Source organism: Brassica napus, chromosome C6 (genome assembly GCF_020379485.1).
Source record: "Brassica napus cultivar Da-Ae chromosome C6, Da-Ae, whole genome shotgun sequence".
In the NCBI taxonomy this organism is placed as follows: domain Eukaryota; kingdom Viridiplantae; phylum Streptophyta; class Magnoliopsida; order Brassicales; family Brassicaceae; genus Brassica; species Brassica napus.
In genome coordinates this window covers 7,062,276-7,080,649 of record NC_063449.1, presented here as the reverse complement: position 1 = coordinate 7,080,649, position 18,374 = coordinate 7,062,276, and the positions used below count along the sequence as shown (strand labels likewise).

Here is an 18,374-nt window from a genome sequence, read left to right as displayed (position 1 = left end):
TTATATGTAAGTCGTCAAGAGAAAATTTAATATTTAAATTTTATTTTTCAATTGCAAAAGTAACCCGAAACGACTTACATGGAAGTCGTCACAAAAATTAAATATTAAAGTTTCGTTTTTATGTGGACGACTTCCGTGTAAGTCGTCTACGAAAATTCAAATTTCTGACACAACTCGATCAAATGCAAAGCTAACATGTTCATCCTAGACGACTTACATGGAAGTTGTCTCTGAAATTTTCGAATTTTTTTTGAAAATAAAAGTAAGCCAAAATTTACAAAGGATAGACTTTAAAAAAAGTCTCCTATAGAGCATACTTCTTTGTATGACGTCCTTTGTAAATTTTCAAGGAAGTCTTCAACGTGAACGTGTTATAAAATTTCATTCTCTCTAAAACTATAAAGATTTTTTTAATATTTTCTTGTTAATTCATGTATATTAGTCAATATTGGGAATACTGAATGAAACTTATACTTGTTAATTCAGATATACTTCTTAACTTTAATGAAATTTAAAATTTTAATTTTCACTTAAAACTTTTCAGTTTCCCACTTCAATTTTATTTTCCCGCATTTATTTTAATTTACTGCTTGAAATTTATATTTTCCGGAAAATTTTCTGGAAAGTCTTGTAGTTAAAGTGTTATATGTCTTCTTATAAACTTAGTTTGTTTTACTTTTTTAAAAAATTAAAAATAATGAGTCTACTGTACTGGTCCATCTGAAGCATCCACTTTTGAAATACCCAAATGGGAGTGTGAAACGGAGGGACCTCATTTATATATTTGAGAATGAGTTATTCTTGGGTTCATTCCTAGGGTGAAATTTTAGGTTCACCAACCAATAGGATTTCGTTATTTCATATTCGATATCTTTTAGAAAATGAAGCAAAATATTGTCAAGTTATATTATGTTTTTAAAATAAAAAGATAAATAAAAAATAAGTAAAAAATAATAGTAGTTACAAAAAAAATATTTTTTTCAAAAAAATATTTTTAACGTTGTCAACAAACAATAAACCCTAAACCCTAAATCATAAACCATAAACCATAAACCCTTAGGTAAACCCTAAACCCTTGTATAAATCATAAACTCTAAATCAAAAACATTAAACACTAAAACACTAAACTCTAAATCATAAACCCTAAACCCTTGGGTAAACCCTAAACCCTTGGGTAAACCCTAAACCCTTGGGTAAACCCTAACCCTTGAGGGTTTAGGGTTTAGTGTTTTACCGACGACATTAAAAAAATTTTTAAATACTTTTTGTTATAACTACTACTATTTTTTATTTATTTTTTTACTTTTTTTATTTTAAAAACATAATATAACTTGATAATATTTTTTTTGAAGATATCGAATATGAAATAACAAAATCCTAATGATCGGTGAACCTAGAAGTTCACTATAGAGGACTGAACCTAAGAATAAGTCTTAGTCATGATATTATTATATAAAAAGGCTAACATGTATGAAATGAGCTTGCAACTACATAACAAAAGCCCTAAACTAAAAAGGACCTTATAAAGATAAGGATATATCTATTATGATAAAGTTGAGGATAGTCTCTCCTCAGTGCACCATCTCAGCATACTCTGCTCCAAATAACGCCACGTGACAAGCTTTCCACAAACTTCTGTATACGCTCGAAACAAGTTATTTGGCCCTATTAGCTTATGATTTATTTGGGCCCGTCATTATCCTTCACAATATTACTTGCGCCTTCTGTTTTTTTAATGAATGTTAAATTTATTCGATTCAAAAAGTTTTTACAATAAATGCATCTTTACTTGGAACAACTATCTGAATAATAGACTGAGATTACATGTGCAAGATTTTCATCTTGTGTGAAAGCAAACTATACGGACATTGCTTTCTCATATCCCTCTCTCCCTATACTTGGAATCGTAGAGATTCTATTACGAATGATCGCATCAATCATGTGCTGCAGACGATTAGTAGGCTGGTGGTGCTCGCCGTGCTTTATGCCATTTCTCTCTCTCCAAACCGAGTAGGCCACTGTCTGGAACAGGTACAGTAGTATGAAGAGAGTGATCTTGTCCCAACCATCATTCACTAGGAGAAGAACCAGATTATCTCAGATGTTGGTATACCTAGGTCCCATAACTCTCTCTGCTAGTGTGATTAGCCTCCTCATCTGATTCCATTCATCAAACCAAAATGATGTAGTTGCTCCACTTCTTACCTTTACCCGTATAAAGGATTGAGCTAAGGATCGATACTTTAGTAACTTCTTCCACATCCAAGAACCAACCACGCTCTTATCATTTGCATTCCATATTGATCCTTTCCTAATTAGATATTTGTGAACTCATCTCAACCAAAGCGAAGATTTAGCCTATAAGATTCTCCAAATAAGCTTTAAACAACAAACTGTATTTGCCTCTTCAAGTGACTTTAATCCTAGCCCACCTTCACCCTTCAATTTGCAAACATCATCCCAACATACTTTGGGTTTATTTGGGTTCAAGGCTGGACCTGACCATAAAAAAGCTGAGCACAACTTGTCAATCTCTTTGATACACTTTTTTGGAATTCTAAATGCAGACATCCAAAAATGTGTTATGCTGTAAATAACCGAGTTAATAAATTGGAGGCGACCAGCGAGGGATAGGTGTCGCGCTGTCCATGTCTGAATGCGAGAGCGAATACGCTCCATCAGTGGAGAGTAATCCACTACCGACATCCTTTAACACATTAGTGGTAGTCCTAGATAATGAACTGGTAACGTCCTAGACTGGATCGGAAATTGGCTCAGAATATCTGCTAATTGTAATTCTGGGACAACGTGTTCAATCACTACCTATTGTTCATCAACTAGTTCCCTGATGAAGTGATGACGAATATCAATGTGCTTAGTCCTCGAGTGTTGTACCGGATTCTTAGAGATGTCAATTGCACTCTTGTTGTCACAGTAGACCAGAAACGATCCTGAGTCCATTCCATAGTCAACAGACATTTGCTTCATCCACATGAGCTGTGTACAACAGCTTCCCATTGCAATATACTCTACCTCTACTGTAGATAATGACACAGAGTTCTGCTTTTTGGTCAACCAAGCTATCATATTGTTTCCAAGAAAGAAACAGCCTCCACTTGTGCTTTTCCGATCATCTACACTCCCAGCCCAGTCTGCATCACAGTATCCAATAAGACGTCCATTTGATCCTTTGGAGTAGAAAATCCCAAGATTAACCGTTCCTTTGACATACCAGATGATTCTCTTTACTGCTTCCAAATGAGACTTCTTCGGATTTGCTTGATACCTTGAGCATATCCCAACACTCAAAACTTAAATCAGACCGGCTTGCGGTTAGATATAGCAGACTTTCTATCATCCCTCGATATATCTTTTTATCAACTGACTCGCTATTTTCATCTCAAGAGATCTTGGTTGTAGTACTCATCGGAGTTCTTTCCTCTTTGCATTGATCTAGTCGGAACTTCTTCAATAGTGCCTTTGCATAGGTGCTTTCCGAGATAAATACACCTTCTTGAGTTTGATGTATTTGTAACCCCAGAAAGTACCTCAGCTCCCCTACCATGCTAATCTCAAACTCTCGAGTCATATCATCGGTGAATGCCTCCACCAATACCTTAGATGTTCTTCCAAAGATGATGTCATCTACGTAGATTTGCACCACCAGAATGCCTGCTGCATCGTTCAGGACAAACAGTGTTTTATCAACACTTCCTCTGACATACCCTTTGTTGATAAAGAAGCTTGTTAACCTTTCATACCATGCACGAGGCGCTTGCTTCAGTCCATAGAGTGCTTTTTTCAAGCTTTAGGTTGATGCACGAAAACTTCCTCCTGAAGTAACCCATTCAAGATCGCACTCTTGACATCCATTTGATAGATGGTGAAGTTCATGATGCAGGACATTCCAATGAAGATCCTTATGGACTCAAGTCTTGCTACAGGAGCAAAAGTTTCTTCAAAATCGACTCATTCGATTAGTGAATACCCTTGAGCCACGAGTCTAGCTTTGTTTCTGACAACCGCTCAAGTCTCATCGATCTTGTTTTTGAAGATCCACTTGGTTCCCACAATGTTTCCATCTACGGGTTTCTCAAGCAGTTCCAAAACTTCATTTCTGACGAACTGTTCAATTTCTTCTTGCATGGCTTGAATGCAGAACTCATCTGCTAGAGCTTCGGTGTGATCTCTTGGTTCAATGTTTGAGACAAAGCATGCAGATTGAACCATTTCTCGGTAGTTAATCTTCACCCCACGTGTTCTTCTGCCCTCATTCACGTTCCCTATGACATCACTGACTGAGTGATTCATGTGGACCCTTGGAACTTCATTCGGCTGATCAGACGGTAACACAGTCTGTGAACCCTCTGCTTCAGTAGATTTCACAGCCTTAGTTGATGCTTGCTCCCTCGTGATTCGTGGTTCTGTTGTTTCTACCTCTTCTTCTTCTTCTTCATCTTTTTCCTACTGAACAACTTCTGAGTCATCGAACACAACATTTACTGACTCCATGATCATGAGAGACCTCGTGTTGTACACTTTGAAGGCTGAGCTACTCACTGAGTATCCAAGAAACATCCTTTCATCGCTTCTCCCATTAAACATCCCGAGATGATCTTTGTCGTTCAATATACAGCACATGCATCCAAAAGTATGAAAGTAACTTAGATTAGGCGTTTTTCCTTCCCATAATTTATAGGGATTTTTTGTTGTTCCTTTCTTTACATAGACACAGTTTATAATGTAGCAAGCTGTGCTGATTGCTTCCGCCCAAAACCGAGTCAGAACATCATTCACGTGCATCATCTCCCCTGCCATCTCTTGTACAGTTTGATTCTTCCTTTCTACCACTCCGTTTTGTTGGGAGTTCTCTGAGCGGAGAACTGATGATTGATGCCATGGTCATCGTAGAACTTGTTCATAGATTCATTCTGAAACTCTCCCCCATGATCACTGCAAATCTGCTTCAAATTTCTTTTGCCATTTGTGACCTGAAGAACCCATATCTCGAAGATTTCCAGTGTATCAGACTTTTCCCGAATGAAGCTGGCCCATGTGAATCTTGAGAAATCATCTACTAGTACCAGCACATATCTCTTCCCAGCAATACTCTCGGTAAGCATTGGCCCCATCAGATCCATGTGAATTAGATCCAACAGATCCTTCGACTGAATGTCTTGAATCGCTTTGTGCTGAACTTTGACTTGCTTCCTTTTGTTGCATGGTCCACACACCATTTTGGTCTCTTCGGCTAGCTGAGGTACACCTCCGACTACTCCCTTGTTCACAATATCAGTCATATGTCTTGTGTTCATGTGTCCTAACCCTTGGTGCCAAAGGTTGGTTTCATCGTGAGCTACGAAGCACTGGAGTGTCTTCTGCCATAGGTAGCAGTTGTTCCCAGATCTGGCTCCACGAAGAACTGTCTTGTTGTCTCCATCCACAGTTTTGCATTCCTTGCTTGTGAATTGAACCATCAGTCCTTCGTCACACAACTGACTGATACTGATCAGATTCGCCTTCAACCCTTTTACTAAATACACATTGTTTAGTGGTGGTCTAGAGGCAGCAGTCTTGCCCTTCCCGTTAATTGCACCTTGACTTCCATCTCAAAACGTGACTCTCCCTCCCTTCAGTGGCTTGATGTCTTGAAGATGTTCACGTGTTCCAGTCATATGCCGGGAGCAGACGCTGTCAAAGTACCATGGACTCTCATTTTCAGATACAAGTGTCATGCTACATCTCAGTTCCTTTGTGGTTCCTTCTGATGTTTGGACTGATGCATGGTTTCGTAAATCATAGCTTCTGATCCAGACTTGTTTTTTAAAACCATTCCACCAGTACTTTCCTTGTCTCATAAGTTGATTGAATTTCTCTCAGTAGTGATAGCACCTCCTCTTGATGTGACCCGGTTTGCCGCAGTAGTAGCACCCCCTCATTTTCTCAGGTTCAGGTGATCTCCTCACATCTTTTGTCTGCTTGTAGCTTGCTTCAGCAGTCTGAGTCTTTCTCTCAGTGTTTGAGCTAGGGACGAAGTTGATTGGTCAAGATTTTTCTGCTCCATACATGTTGTATCCCAATCCTCTGGTGGTATGTTCATGTCTTCCAACGCTTATAATCTTGTCCAAGTCTCTTGATCCAGTGAGCATCCTGACCGTCTTGTAGTGATGCTCCAAGGTTGCATGAAGTTCTGAGGACTTCTTCTTCTCAGCACTAATCTCCTTTTTCAATACGTCAATCTTTGCGACGAGATGCAGGTTTTCTTTCTTCAGATTGATGTTGCTGAGATCTTTCTTTCGTTCATCATCTAACTCCTTCCTGAGACTCATAACAGCTTCTTCCAGCCAGAGTTTTTCCTTTTTGAGACAAAGGTTTTCCTTTCCAATTTGAACCATCGTCTGACATAGTTCGCGATAGTCTCCAACTGTATTAACATTTTCTTCAGAATGATCATCTTCTGTGTCGGTCTCTCCTTCCACGAACTCTGTGATTCCTATGAAGGCTACAAAGTTGTTGAGTTCCTCATCCTCACTGTCTTCAGAGACTGCTTCATCGATTCCAATTAGTGACTTCTCTCGGCTCTCTTTTGATCGTTGATACATTCAAGTTGAGTGTGTCTGATACCTTTACACATGAAGCATTTGATATCCCTTATTCTCACAGTAGGACACTCAGTTTTGTAGTGACCAAAACCTTTGCACTCATGACACTGCACCTCTGCTTTCTTTCCCCCTTTTTCAGTTTATGAAGTGCGTTTTTCAATGTATGTGGTGCGTCGTCACGTAGATCCTCTCCTCTGACCCATCTCAGCTCTGCGTAAGACTTTGTCAAATCTCCTGACAAGTAAGCTTACAGGATCGTTGTCCTCTTCTCCATCTTCAGTTGACTCTGGCGATGCGAGAGCAATACTTTTTCCCTTCTCTCCTCCGTCCAATTCCATCTCATGAGCCCTGAGCATTCCTACCACTTCATTGAATCCTATCTCATCAGTAATCAGCGAGACTGACATAGCTGCTTTGTAAGCATTGTACTTAGCAGGGAGAAAACGTAGAAATTTTTTCACCAGCTTTTTGTCCTTAAGTTTCTTTCCAAGAGTTAACGACTCCTGAGCTATCCCACTCAGCTGAGAGCTGAATTCTTCAATGGACTCATGTTCCCCCATCTTCATATTTTTGAACTTGGAGGCCAAGTAGTCCATCCTTGAGCTCTTAACTTTCGATGTTCCTTCAAAATGAGTCTGAAGGATCTCCCATGCTTCTTTGGCAGTTTCGCATCCTTGGATCAGATCAAAGTGTTTCTTTGTGACACTTGAATGTATGGCAGACAATGCCCTTGAGTTTAACTTTGCCAGCTTCAGTTCCGTTTCAGTCCAGTCTTCTTCTGGCTTGTTGGATTCAACTCCATTTTCATCTTTGACCTATGGCTTGGTCCATCCAGTCACGACTGACTTCCATTCCATAGCATCTATGCCTCGAATGATCGATATCATCTGTGACTTCTACAATCCGTAGTTGGATGCATCCAGGATCACCCTTGCACTTGATAGTAGTTCATGATAGTTCTCCATTTCTTCCGCAGGATCTCACTTGTTATGCAATCAGTAACCTGGTTCTGATACCAATTGTAAATGTAAGAAGTATGACACAAACGTAAAGCAAAAAGCACACAAGAGAATATAATTACAAAGATATGTGTATTACTAGTATTCTTTTAAATCGAATTTACAAGTCTCTCTTTAAACAGAACCTGAACAAGATCAAGACACCCTTGACTTGTTGCTCTAGGCTCACACGTCCTAAGGTCGAGTACAAGACCTCTAGAACCTCTCCCCTTAGCTCTTAGTTCTTTCACTCGCTTACAAGCTTATGAAACCCACTCTTATACTAAGAATAAAAATATTGTGACAACCCTAATACATAGGTCGTATAAGACTATATATACTCATACAAAGTCTTTAAGGAACTTCCCATTATGAGATCTCTCTTCTCTAAAATGAATTTCTTCATGCTTGCCCTCCAAGATGTCTTCGCATTAACTCTAACTTGGTCAGCAATCCGTTCTTCAAGGCTCGATCTGCACTTTGTCTTGTTCATCCGCATGTGCACTCGATTCTGCTTCATTCGTTGCCGTACTTGTGTCTGTATCAGAACGTCCACCTGATCTTTGCATTTTCAAAATCATCAGCAAAACAAAGATGGTTAAGATTGATCCCTTGACAATAAGGGTGATATCCTATCTATCTTCTTTTCAGCCGCTTGATCTAACATCTTGGACAGAACTTGCATACACATAACAAATAGGAATCCTAACGTCGGCCATTGAAAAACTCGGCAACTTCAGCTAAATGAATCCGCAACAGCCCTATTCAACCATGTAACATCTTTTAAATTATTCAATTTATCTAGCCTCGCCACATATATAGTCTCCACTCTCCAGTGATGATGATGTCTCTTGGTATGCAAATCGGACATGCAAGATCTTCCCCAGAAACCAAGACCCAGAGAAGTAGGTTTACTCATCGAGGTGGAGCACTGTCTCCAGCTTTGACATCAGCATCGGCAATTACGAGTGGGATGGTTTTAAATCCGGCTATAGAAGAAAGACACTACGAATCGGAGTAGTGAATTTTGTATACGTACATTTTGGTGAGTAACGGAAGGACGGGACATGAAGGCAAAGCGGTGGATCAGATGAAAGGTCGGTTTCATTAACAAAGCGGGTTGTATCGGGAACCAGTAGTCAGGTTGCAACCAGAATTTTGTGCATTTGAATCATCTACGTGATTGCAAGTTCAAAGTCTTAACCATCATTTGCGCAGTTGATTGATTTGATTTTTACGCAGATGGGAACTGTGAAGCCTTGGAGTGCCTCAGCTTGCAACCAAAAGCAATCTCTTCTGGTGGAATCTAAAGGTCAATGTTATCATTATAGTCCTGGTTCGTTTATGATTTTAGTTCTTTAATACCCATGTTAAAGCGTTTCATGAGTTTACTGATGACTGTTACATTTGCTTTGATCATTTGGAAAGCTTTGATGTGTGTCATGAAGATGTATATTCTGTATCAGTTCGTGAAGTACTACAGGAGGTAGTACATGCACGTCTCATGAAGATGGGCTTGGTTGAAGTTCGTATGTTGTGATGTTTGTGGGCTTGTTAAGCTTGGAGAAGAAGCAATATGTTTATTGGAAGATTTACATTAAGTGTAATGGATATTACTTGAAGAGAAAAAGGCAAGAGAGTTATTCCTTGGGAGAAAAAGGAAAGTTGCTTAAGTTTCTGATAAACAAAAGACTAGGCTCTAGGGTGAGTCTTAGCTTAGGATTGAAGTAATCCTAAAGGATTCTTGTAATAGAAAAAATTGGTGTAAAACTTTCTTGTTCTAGTGAATTCGAAAAGAGAAAAACTTGTGTCTTGTTTATTTCTGCATTTTACTCTGGCCTTACTGCATTAACAATTGGCATCAGAGCGGGTCACCTAAGTTACTGGTGAGATCATAAGGGTGAGGACAGAAACCGGTTCAGGAAGAAGGACAAGAGTTTCAAGTAGATCTTGAGGATTGATGGAGAGAGCTAAGTTGCCTTTCAAGAAGCGTTTCTCATGGAATGGACGAAACAAATCTTTTATGGGGTTCATGGTTGATGATAACATGAAGGAGAAAGAAAGAAGAGGAAGATTTTGTGATTCTCCAAAGGTTCTACAGTGCCATGAATGCAAAGGTTTTGGGCATGTAGCTGATGAGTGTGAAAATCTGCAGAAGCGGAAGAAGAAGACAGTCACCAAGAGTGATTCTAAAAGTGAATCTGATTATGGTGAGGAGCTAAAGAGTATTGTGGCGTTCACAACCTTTATGTCTGGTTCTAAGACGAAATTTCCAGTGGGATCTGCTTCAGCGTCTGTGTCAGGGTCTTCATGTGGAGGTGATGATGATGCTGTAAGTGATGATGAAGGTGGAACCTTTGATCTTGCTGGGAATTATGAAAAGTTGTATGAGCATTGGCTCAAGCTGGTTGAGACGAATTTAGATTTGGCTAAGGAGAAAGCCAAGCTAGAAGCTCAAGTTGCTGAAGCTCTTAAGTATGCTTCAGAGAAAGAAGAAGAAGCACGACAGGCTGGTGCTCAACTTGCAGAGACTCAGAAGAATTTGAGGTTGCTGAATAATGGGACGAATCAGCTAGATCATCTTCTCAGTATTGGGCAAAGTGATAGATGTGGCCTTGAATATCAAGGAGAATGTTTGAAAGCTGAAGGTGTTTTTGTACCAGCAGGTAAAACTAAGGATGTAGCTACGTCTGATACAAAGCCTGAGGTTAAGAGGTTTGTTGGGAATGCAACATATAGGAAGATTGCAGTGAAGCCTGCAACTGGTGTGAAGAATGTGACTGCTACGCGTGCTGCTACGAGTATTGCTGCGGCAACTGATACAGCGACTGCTCTAGAGAGAGTTTCTGGATTGAAGAGTGGATTTCAACAAAGGTTTCGGCCTGTTTGTCATCACTGTGGTGTTGTTGGACACATTAGGCCAAGGTGTTTCAAGTTATTGAGGGAGAAGAATCAGATGGAGAAAGCTTATGGTATGAGGTATCATGGACCTATATGTTATTCTTTTGGAGTTCAAGGGCATATGCGGCGTGATTGTGTCAAGTCTGTTCAAGGAGCTAATCATGGAGGATTTGGGCTCAGGAATACGTGGTCTAGGAGATTTGATCACTAAGGAGATGGTGGAATGGGATTTCCTCCTTACTTTGGAGGATATGGATCTTCATGTTAGTTTTTGACCATGATGTGAATCATAGGGGGAGATTGAAGACGTGGTTTTCTATCCAGAGGTGATGAGTTCACATGCATAGTCAAAAAGGGGGAGATTGAAGATGTATATTCTGTATCAGTTCGTGAAGTACTACAGGAGGTAGTACATGCGTGTGTCATGAAGATGAGCTTGGTTGAAGTTCGTTTGTTGTGATGTTCGTGGGCTTGTTAAGCTTGGAAAAGAAGCAATATGTTTATTGGAAGATTTACATTAAGTGTAATGGATATTACTTGAAGAGAAAAAGGCAAGAGAGTTATTCCTTGGGAGAAAAAGAAAAGTTGCTTAAGTTTCTTTTGGAAGAACTTGGAGAGCAAGTTCTGGTTATGTATACATGGAGGACGTGCCTCTATGAAGAGAGTTGTCTCTGGAAAAAGAAAAAGTCGAGAGATCACTGTTTTGTGCTTGTGTGATCAAGCCTTTGGTGTCACTGCGCTAGGTGCTGACGTAGTTGGTAAAGTACTTCCGAGGAGTTGGAAGATTGAAGTCTAGATTCAGGGGGAGTTTAGCTCGGGGTCGGGAAGATTCTGATAAACAAAAGTCTAGGTTCTAGGGTGAGTTTTAGCTTAGGATTGGGTAATCCTAAAGGATTCTTGTAATAGAAAAGATTGGTGTAAGACTTTCTTGTTCTAGTGAATTCGAAAAGAGAAAAACTTGTGTCTTGTTTATTTCTGCATTTTACTCTGGCCTCACTGCATTAACATGTCACTGGCAGAGAATCTACCGTTGTTGTTATTCTATCTGGAAGTATGGAATCTGGCTTTAAGAGGAAACTGGACTTAGTATGCATTACATTTTGCTTGCAATGCTTTGATCATACTCTAAAAACATAGTGTGTATTGTCATGTACGACGATATACTGTTATTGTACATGAGTAAGGATCATATTCGAGGAGGAGAGATTGTTGTTTTCAATGTCACTGTAAGTTTCCCTCTTCTTATATTTTCTAATATTGTTTTTTTCTTGAGCCTTCAACCAATTTGTTTTTGTCCCTCAGAAGCGTGATAGTCCCATCGTACATCGTGTCTAAGGTAAAGCTTCCTCATTATCATCTTCCAGTAACTTATATGGTAACATGATGATGTGAAGTGAGCTTTAGTCTTGGGGTAGTTGGTTCACATTATAGGTTCACGAGAGAGAGCATACGTGATAAGTCGATGTTTTGACAAAAGGTGCTGGTTCTGTTGATTTCAAAACACACAGAATTTTTTACCTTTTATTGTTTACAGGTGACAATAACTATGGAGATGATAGACTTCTATATGCTGAAGGACAGCAGTGGCAAGTACATTGGGGACTTTTATTTAACTTCCAGTGTATGTTCTGCAAACCTAAGTTAACATTTTTTTAAATCTTTACATTTTCCGTCCCATAAAATTGTTATATATGCAAATATGGAACAGAGAAAACACATTGTCTCCCTAAATGTTCTTTCCAAGACCCAAATTCAACAATGTCAAGTTTTTTTGTTTTGAATAAAATTTTAAATTCAATTCAAAAGAAAATATACTTGTTTACAGCAACGTTACTTTGTTTCTAACTTTTTTAACGACAAAGGAATAGAAAAACTATGTCCCCACTGCTGCTATCCAATCTTGAAACGCCATGTCCAGGCTCTTGTCCTGAGTTCGAATGGAAGTAGTTCTATTCTGTCAATTACCCGAAAAGAGTCTCATGTGGTCGCTGTTAGAATTAGAGAATTATTGAGAGTTTATTTCTGGAGAATGAAGAACATGAAAAATATGAGAGAAAGGGAAAATATGAGAGAGAGAAGGAGAGAATACTTTCATTGATTTAATTGTAGATCTGGATACAAGTATTTAAAGTCAAGTTGCCTCAGTACACAATACAATAAAATATTCATTGTTTTAAAATATCTTCAATGGTCTTCTTCTCTCTTCTTCTTCTCTTCAATATAGTAATCCTTATAAAACCTTATAAAACCTTATAAGTCTGGCAGTTTACTTCTCAAGTCTGGCAGCTTAATTCTCAAGTCTGGCAGCTTACTTCTCAAGTCTGACAGCTTACTTCTGCTTCATGTCAACACTCCCCCTCAAGCTTGACCATATGGAACAAGTCAAGCTTGGAAGCCATGAAGTATTCCCTCATTAAAACCTCAACTAGGTAAAACCCTTTGGGAGAAAACCCAAGTCAAGAAAAAAGAGTATAACACTTCATGAAGGAGATATCAGTGACATGAGAGGTCTATGAGTCCCAATTTTGGATGAATGAACTCACAGACTTTAGTGCTTGCTGCCTTGGTGAAGATATCAGCTAACTGATCTTCACTTCTAGTATAGCAGGGTAAAATGATCTTCTGCTCCACAGCTTGTCTCACCTTGTGACAGTCAACTTCAATGTGTTTAGTCCTTTCATGGAATACTGAGTTTGATGCTATGTGGATAGCTGCCTGGTTATCACAATGCATTGTGATTGGTGTTGTTGCTTTTATGCCCAAGTCTCTTAGCAGGTTCCTGATCCAAATGAGATCACTAGTTAGCTTCCTCATTGCCCTATACTCTGCCTCTGCACTTGAACATGATACCACTTTTTGCTTCTTGCTCTTCCATGTGACTAGGTTGCCTCCAATGGAAGTACAATAGCCTGTTGTTGACCTCCTGTCTACTCTATCACCAGCCCAATCAGCATCACAATATCCCACTATCTCTGTACTCTTATTGCAACTCATCCAAACACCTTGACCAGGAGCCTCTCTTAGATATCTCATGATCCTTTCCACCATATTCCGATGATGAACCTTTGGTGCTTGCATATGTTGACTGGCTTGATTCACAGCAAAACAGATGTCTGGTCTTGTAATGGTGAGATAGATTAGCTTCCCAACCATCCTTCTATAGAGCTTGAAGTCGCCAAATGGAGTATCCTCAAACTCCCCCTCACGCAAGACCTTGTAACCTTCTTCAAGTGGTGTCTTAGCTACTCTTACTCCAAGTTCACCTGCCTCTTTTAAAAGGTCAAGTGTGTACTTTCTTTGAGATAAGAAAAACTCATGTTTAGAGCGGCATATTTCTATCCCTAGAAAGTAATTTAGCTCACCCAAATCTTTAATATCAAAGGTAGACTTAAGAAAAACTTTAGTAGAGATGATACCTTCTTTGTCTCTTCCTGTGATGATGATATCATCTACATAGATCAGAATCACCACAATTCCTTGCTTACTTGTGAGGGTAAAGAGTGTGTGATCAGCTTCTGACTTTACAAACCCTTTTCCATTGTGGGTTGTACTAAGCTTGTGATACCAGGCTCTTGGAGACTGTTTTAATCCATAGATTGCTTTCTTCAGTCTTAGGACATTTCCTGGCTTGACCATGTCTTCCATACCAGGTGGTGGTCAAGCTCTCCTTGTAGAAATGCATTCTTGACATCCATCTACCATAGATCCCATTCCAAGTTCACAGCCAAAGAGAGCAGAATTCTTATGGTGTGGAGCTTAGCTTTTGGTGCAAAGGTGTCTAAATAGTCTTCTCCATATACTTGGGTATATCCTCTTGCAACCACCCTTGTCTTCTTCCTTTCTGGTTTCCCATTAGCTAGGTACTTGATGGTGAAGAGAAGACGACTTGTTACTGCTTTCTTTCCTTTTAGAAGTTCAGTCTCAAACCATGTATCATTTTTGATCATGGCTCCCATCTCATCTCCAACAGATTCTCTCCACTCCTTGTGTTGCATAGCTTCTTCATATGTTCTTGGAATGTATTCCTGATCCAATTCACTGATGAAGACTTGATGATCTTCTGGATACTGAGCAAGGGAGCATACTGCACTTATTGGGTGAGCTACAGCTTCAGCATTGAAGTAAACTTTTGTATCGATCCATTGTGAGGGTTTCCTGATCCTTGTACTCCTTCTCAAAGGTTGTATCTGCTCAGGTTCTGCTTCATTTCCTTCACTTGGCGCCTCTGCTTGAGTCTGTATCTGCTCAGGTTCTGCTTCATTTCCTTCACTTGGCGCCTCTACTTGAGTCTCAACTCCTGATTCTGATTGCATCTCATCTTGATCATGAGCTACTGAGTTCTCTTCAGGTTGAGCTTGTGCAGACTGCTCAACATTTCTACTGCCCCTCACATGATCAGGATGAGTGCTCTCAACCCTATCAGCTGCAGTAGATGGTACATTTTCAGGGACAGGTTCCACCCTTGGTAAAGAGGGCATACTGATTCCCACGCTCTCCATTACTCTCCTAAGGTTGTTTGCTCTATCTGAGACTGATTGAGAAAGATCTTTGAGCTCTTCCCAACTCTTTCCATCATAATAGCCTCTAGATTCTACAAACTTCACATCCCTTGAGACAAGAACCCTTCTTGACTCTGGATCATAGCACTTATACCCCTTCTGAGTTGGAGAGTAACCAATGAACATAACTTTTGAGCTTTTAGCATCTAGCTTGTTTCTCAGCTCCGTAGGTATCATCACAAAACAGAGGCATCCAATCACACGCAAGTGGTCCAGAGATGGTTTGGTCTTGTTTAGGACCTCGAAAGGAGCCATGTCGTTGAGGACTTTAGTTGGAGTTCTATTGATCAGATAAGTAGCAGACATCACAGCATCACTCCAGAATCTTTTTGGAACATTGGTGTAGAACATCATTGATCTTGCTACCTCCATCAAATGTTTGTTCTTCCTCTCATCAACTCCATTCTGTTGAGGAGTGTAAGGACAACTTGTCTGGTGAGTAATCCCATGTTGAGCAAGATATTGCTTGAATGCATGACTTGTATACTCTCCACCATTATCTGACCTTAGAATTTTCATCTTGGCATTGAAATGGTTGCAGATATGGGTCTGGAATTTCTTGAAATCATCCAACACCCTGTCCTTAGACGGAATCAGTGTCACCCAAGTGTAGTTGGATTTCTCATCAATGAAGGTGACAAAGTATTTGTGGTTCTCTCTGAACACAAATGGAGCAGTCCATACATCAGAGTGAACTAGGTCAAAACATCTTTCATAGATGGTGCTAGACTGTGAGAAGACTGTTCTACAATGCTTCCCCAATATGCAAGCTTCACAATCATCATTCTTGAAGACCACACCTGGAAGAATCAAGTTTAGAGCTCTTGTATGAGGATGTCCCAACCTAGCATGCCATAGTGTACTATCAACCCCGCTGGATGTACTAGCCAAACACTGAGAAGTGGGAGGTATAGACATCTCTGTCTTCTGAAGATGATAGAGTTCATTGTGAACGTGCCCCTTTTCAATCACTTGGCTTGTCTTTAAGTCTTGAAATTCAACCTCATCTGGTAGACAACCTGACAACTCAGATCGACAGTAGCCTTTCTCACAGATAACAAGTTTGATGTAAACTGAGGCATATACAAGGCAGTAGATTCACTATCAAACAACCTCAGGTTCCATATCCCTTCTATCTTAATCTTATCACCATTTGCTATTTGAACATTCCCTGAGGCAGGCTGGACATCACTAATCAAGTTCATATCACTAATCATGTGATGGCTTGCTCCTGAATCTACAATGATAGGTTTAGGGTCAAGAGAGTGTGTACCAGCCTTCTTTGATGAGATAAAGGCTTGGATAAGGGAATGTAGGTCACTCATGGTTGCTGGACCATCAGTGTTGGCTGCACTATCAGTACTTCTCCATGTTCCTTCTTCATTTGAACCACCAATGACAGATGAATACATGGTTCGACCTTGAATCGATGGATGCTCAAACTCCTTGATTACATTCCTGGCTTGATTCAAGTCACTTCTTCTTGGCATATTGCGCTTCTTATGTTGTTCCTTAGCCTTCTTGTACTCTGGAAACAACACCATGTTGGAGTTCTTCCTCATGAAGAGATATGGACCAGTGGACAATAGATTGCTCCTACTGATTTAGAGATAAACTGGACTTTGATGAAGCTTTTCCTGATATGGCTGAAGCTTTCTTGAGTTCCAGAGAATAGGGTACTCCTCTATCTTGAGTTCTGGTGAGGTTCTTCTCTTTTGAAAGACCTTTGGACCAGTGGATAAAAGGATGTATCTAACAGATTTTGAAGATAATATGAGAAAGAAATAAAGAAATTTGCGGAAGCTTTTGTGAGGTTCAAGAGCTTATGGCTCTGATACCATGTTAGAATTAGAAAATTATTGAGAGTTTATTTCTGGAGAATGAAGAACATGAGAGAAAGGGAAAGTATGACAGAGATGTAGATTTCAAAATGTAAGAGAGAGAATGAGAGAATAGTTTCCTTGATTTAATTGTAGATCTGGATACAAGTATTTAAAAGCAAGTTGTCTCAGTACACAATACAATAAAATATTCATTGTTTTAAAATATCTTCAATGGTCTTCTTCTCTCTTCTTTTTCTCTTCAATATAGTAATCCTTATAAAACCTTATAAGTTTGGCAGTTTAGTTCTCAAGTCTGACAGTTTACTTCTCAAGTCTGGCAGCTTAATTCTCAAGTCTGGCAGCTTACTTCTCAAGTCTGGCAGCTTACTTCTCAAGTCTGGCAGCTTACTTCTGCTTCATGTCAACAGTCGTGGTTTCTCTCCATGTTTTCGAGAATTACGTTCCTGCCATATCATGTAGAGCTTGGTCTGAAATACGTAACGTGCAAGGAACATCCGGGTTCGAGAAAGCTGAGACTGCGACATGAAAAATATGATACTACTCCACTCTTCCGTGTAATGCTTACCCATGAGCTCACGCATTAGCCTACTCAATAGCGACGAACTGTAAGTGCACCGGAAGAAGAGATGATCTCGAGCTTCAAAATGATGTTGACATAGCATACAGCCCCAATCAATACCTAGATTCCATGTTATCATCCTATCACCTATGGTGAGTCGATTATGCAGAGCAAGCCATGAACAGAATCGGAATTTCGGTGTTGCTTGACTGAACCATAAGACATTGTGCCAAGTTACCTTCTCCCTTACTGGTTTGATGAGATTCCAAGTTTCCCGCGTAATGAACTGGCTTTTATACACATCTTTTTTTCCCCGCCAGAGAACAACATCCTCTGCATCAGAACTAGGCAATAATATGAGATGGTGTTCCACATCAATGAAAGTTGGGTAAGTGAATGTAAATTAGAAGAAGTTTAAATGAAGGGAATGTAAGTGAGTGAAGCAAGACCTCAGAGCGATGATTTCGTCGCCTTCTTTTTTTCCTAGCTGTGTGGACAGTATCATGCTGACAAATGCCCGTGTCTATCTGTCCCCATGGTCCAAAAAGGTCAGTGAAACAACCCATTTTGGAGACCACTGATCATACCAAAGAGAAGTGATTTGCCATTATAAACTTCTACCTTGCAGAATTGTCAATCCAGACCTCGAATTTTCAAAAACTTTCCCCACATCCAGGATCCTTTTTTATCGTTATCCTTCGCAGACCAGATAGACTCATTCTTCAGGACGGTGGAATGGATCCAGCGAACCCAGAGTGATGACTTGTTCGAGACGAGCCGCCAAAGAAGTTTGAGAAATGTGACAATCACCGAACGCCCCGAATAATCGACCCGATTCATTCTTTGGATGACACACTTCCTCCCAAGCCACCTTGGCTTTCCGAGGATTAAGATCACTTCCAGACCATAGG

The 18,374-nt window shown here is 39.8% G+C and overlaps 1 protein-coding gene across 1 annotated transcript; it reads left to right on the top strand.

Annotated features, from left to right (window-relative positions):
* Positions 1–9,560: 9,560 nt before the first annotated feature.
* Positions 9,561–10,712, top strand: LOC106412943. Its single transcript, XM_048759593.1, has one exon. It carries the CDS (start codon positions 9,561–9,563, stop codon positions 10,710–10,712), a length of 1,152 nt encoding a protein of 383 aa, XP_048615550.1.
* Positions 10,713–18,374: the final 7,662 nt, after the last annotated feature.